Source organism: Gallus gallus, chromosome 17 (genome assembly GCF_016699485.2).
Source record: "Gallus gallus isolate bGalGal1 chromosome 17, bGalGal1.mat.broiler.GRCg7b, whole genome shotgun sequence".
NCBI lineage: Eukaryota > Metazoa > Chordata > Aves > Galliformes > Phasianidae > Gallus > Gallus gallus.
In genome coordinates this window covers 3,180,607-3,184,714 of record NC_052548.1, presented here as the reverse complement: position 1 = coordinate 3,184,714, position 4,108 = coordinate 3,180,607, and the positions used below count along the sequence as shown (strand labels likewise).

Here is a 4,108-nt window from a genome sequence, read left to right as displayed (position 1 = left end):
ATGCTAATATAAAACATTACTACAGGAGACAACACAGCATTCTCTGTCGTAGCACAGCACTACTGCAGGCAGATACTTGTTCTTTTGTTAAGACTTCCATCCATCCTGCTTTCCTCCTTCCCAATTGCAGTCTTACCCTGCAGGTCTGAGAGGCTTTTCAGTGCTGCACTGAAGGTCTGCAGAAATTCAGGATGTTCTGACTGAGGAACAGCATCAGGGCTTCCTCCTTAGACTGGCAACTGCATGAACTGCAGCTCTGATCCACTTCATGCTGACTGAGGTCTCTTCTTTGCAAAAAGTCTTTAAACCGAACTCAAAAATAAACCAGCAAGGCTATATTTTAATATTCTGCTGGAGTGGAATAAACTGCTGAAACACGAAAGCTCATGATGTATTTGTGTGTATTCTTGATTAAAGAGCTAGGAAGCGAGGCACGGATGGCCCTAACACTTATTTCACACTGTTCTGGGAATAGCAGGATGCTACATGACCTTGGTATAAACAAGCAGCCACCAGGGAAGGATAATTACTGCACAGTGCCTGGCTATCAAACTATACTATTGAACTGGCAACGTTTTATTTCTCCTAATAGTCCAAAGAACATTTGTTCCTGAAGGCTTTTGGAACAACCTGGCAGGTGAAGCATCAGACTGGAGCCAAGAGGAGGAGATCTGTAATGGATTTTAAACTTACCTGCTGTGACCTTCAGACATTTGTTTTATTTCTTGCTCTCTTATTAATACTTGATATTCATTCTTCAGAGTCCAGACTCTTCATGCAACAGTGAGTCCTGCAGGTACTCTCAGAACAATTTTGTTGTTACAAGAAGACTGATTAGAGACTTTTGAGTTAAATAGAGGTTTTTACTTTCAAGTGTCATAGTGCCAGACTTGTAACTCAAGCTAACAGCAGAATATACAGAGGATATTCAATACACAGAAACTCAAGCACCTGAACATTATCAGCCAGCACTGTACAGCCAGAGAATTCTTATGAAGTTTAACCTTGCACAAATGCTAACAACACACTGAAATAATGCATTTTAGTGAACAAGAATACATAGGTCCAGATTACCAACTCAGGTCAGCATCTTTCCCCTTTCTGCTTCTCAGAGGACAGCCGTTCTTTGAATTCTATCCAGAAAACAGGGAGCATTAATCTGCCACCTTGAATATATACTTAATAACTTAGCACAGATTTGAGACGTGTCCATTTAGCGTCTAGATAAGCTCTCAATCTAGAAAGAAACTAACAGAAGTCAACGAAATCCTGATGACCTACAACTCACTGAAATAATTTAACACCTTTACAAGAAGAATGGTTACAGTATGGCTACGAGCTGTACATTCCACCTGAAGCTCAAATGTTACTGCCAGCGTTCCTGGTATGCTTATCCCTCCCTCCTGCACTACCCATTGATGCGGTAGTTCACGTGGATTTCAGGTTTGATGTCACACACTAGAGACAACAGCTGGGAGAGGACCACCTCACGGTTCTTCTGGAAGTTCTGCTGGATTACACTCATCTTTTCCTGGGTCTCCTTCTCAACTTCAGTAGTACAGCTGCCATGAGATCCAAGTGCCTACAAACAGCAAAGGGAAGAGAAAGCTCACATGCAAGCTGTTTGACAAAGAAAACACTGACTGGTTCTATATTTTGGTGTTCTGTACTGCCTCGGTGCATCTCAACTATCTCTGCTGAGGGCATAACTGTGCTGGAGAAATAGGAGTACACCTGGATTGCCCTCTCAGATTTCCCACAAAACTCGTCCTAGCTTATAAATGGCCTACATCTTTTATCTTCTCCTACTCAGTGATAACCACGTTTGGAGTATGAGCTTCCAAGAAATGCCTGAAGTCAATGCCCTGCTGTACTGGTGACTGAAACTGGGAACCCCTGGGCACTACTAGCGTAGATAGCATAGATAAAGTAGTACTTGTGATTTAGTTTAAGCTCAGCCTTCAGATCATCTGGTTGCTTCCATATTTTGAGCATCTTTCAAGAAATCTGACTCTTAAATATGATTGTGGTCCAGATGATATGCATCTCAAGGAGTCTCTTATAGCTTACAGTGTCTCCCTTGCCCAATAAGCAAGGGGAGAGAGAAGTCCTGTTATAAGTGGGGAGAACATAGAATCACAGAATCATAGAATGGTCTGGGTTGAATGGGCACGGAAAAGCTGAGACAAGTAATACTCTGGGACTGAATTCAAAAAACTTCTCTGTTTGGAGAAGAATAAGTAAAACAGAACCAGCTTCCAAGCAGTGAAGTCCACTTTTTTGCTTGGAATTGCTCGGTATCACACACCTAGTGAACCAAGCTAACAAAACATTCTAAAAATACTAATCTACACTGATTGGCAGAAGTGATCACACAGGAGAACAGAGGACACAGTGTGCTAACCAGAAGAGAGACAGAGGGCAGAGTTGCCAGAGCAATTTCTGAAGATTTCAGAAGAAATGGCAGGGGTACACAACAAGTGTACATTCCGCCTGCACTACAGCCCTCACCAGGAAAAGGGCCCTTGGTTCTGCACCTCTGAGGAACAACTCTTCTTACTCAGAATGAAAGGAAAATGGGAAACAGCAAGCAAGAGTGCTGCGCAGAGCACAAGCCTTACAACTTCAGGAAGGGTTGTGTCTCCAAAGTAAGTTTCTACCAAGTTCACATAGTGGGAACCAGCTTGTCAGATGAGGAATCTGCTCAGTGTTTTCTGACATCACTGCACAGAAGAGGTCTGGGGAGGTGGAGACCCATCAGGGCACCAGGCAGTATACGAGTTTATTAACTTAATTCATTGCCAATCGATACTTCCAGCCCTTGAGATGCAACACACCACGCTCTGATTCACTTCCACCGGTCTCTCCAACATGTGACTGCGTATCAGCCGAAGGGAAGTAGACCTCTGGCAATACATTCCACACTGAGGGCAGCTCTCAGGGAGAAGGGGCAGGACAGTAAGAGGGAGTGATGCAGTGAACTAACCGCTGCTTCCTTGGCTTTGAATTCCTTCTCCCTCTGCAGGCGGTACTGCTCAATCTCCGCCTGGGCTTCTTCTTTTGCCTGCTTCAGCCTCCGATTCTTTCCTGTTTCCAAAGCACACACCGTATGAAACAAAGACAGCACTGACAGCCTGCTTTCCCACACTGCTCCAGCAACCTGATGCACAGCTGTGACACTGCCAACCCCACCGACCAACGAGCTTCCTCCACCCAGAACTGGAGGCTCACCCAGTAAACCCATGAGACAATCTATGGATCTGGCTTCGCTCACGTGAGCACGCAGCAGCTCAGGGCGACCCCAAACAGCACAGCAGAAAGAAAGTGAGATTTCAGCTTTGTCTCAGCCCAGCTGCGCTATGCTGAGAAGCAGCTGCCTACCGCACGAACTTCCCTTCTGAACGTCCCACCACACCCCGCCCTTCAGAGCTATCAACGGGGTCAGCCACAACGATCAGCTCCTGCACGCTGAGGCCCAGCCCAACGCTGAGCCCTCGGGAAGCACCGCGGGAGGCCTGATGCGGCCCGAGCCGGGCTTCCCCCGCGCCGGAGCCCCACAGAGCCGTACTCACGCTTGCGGGCCTCAGCCACCTTCTCGGCAGCGCGCTTCTCGGCCTGCAGCAGCTGCTGGATGCCTTGCGACTGGCTCGCCATGGCGACCCTCCGCTCCCAAGCCGACGTCTGACGTCACCACGTCATCGAGTCACGTGCTCGAGCCGCTAGGCCACGCCCCCACCGCGCTCCGTGTGTTAGGCCACGCCCATTCGGCCACGCCCGTTAGGCCACGCCCGCTAGGCCACGCCCCTTCCGTTTCAAACCACGCCCCTCCTCGCGGAGGTCCCCGACCCCGTTTTTGCCCCATTCATTCTGTAAGAGAGACGTCAGGTGCGAGGCAAGGAAGGGATTCGTTTATTTGTTTTTAATGGCATGGCTTTTAACCAGTGCGGCAACTCAGCAAACACATTGCAGTGCTTAATATGAGTATGATTAATATATCGATGTAATGTTTAACTTTGCAATGAGGGCGGTGAGGCGCCGGCACTGCTGCCCAGAGCTGTGGGTGCCCATCCCTGCAGGTGCCCAAGGCCGTGGATGGGCCCTGGGCAGC

At 47.9% G+C, this 4,108-nt stretch overlaps 1 protein-coding gene across 1 annotated transcript; it reads right to left on the bottom strand.

Annotated features, from left to right (window-relative positions):
• Positions 1 to 842: 842 nt before the first annotated feature.
• On the bottom strand, positions 843 to 3,683 carry ATP6V1G1 (ATPase H+ transporting V1 subunit G1). Its single transcript, NM_001277677.2, has 3 exons — positions 3,573 to 3,683; positions 2,987 to 3,087; positions 843 to 1,582 (listed from the first exon to the last, which is right to left on the bottom strand). The coding sequence occupies exons 1-3, from the start codon at positions 3,652 to 3,654 to the stop codon at positions 1,409 to 1,411; spliced, it is 357 nt and encodes a 118-aa protein (NP_001264606.1). The 5' UTR covers positions 3,655 to 3,683; the 3' UTR covers positions 843 to 1,408.
• Between the last annotated feature and the right edge of the window lie 425 nt (positions 3,684 to 4,108).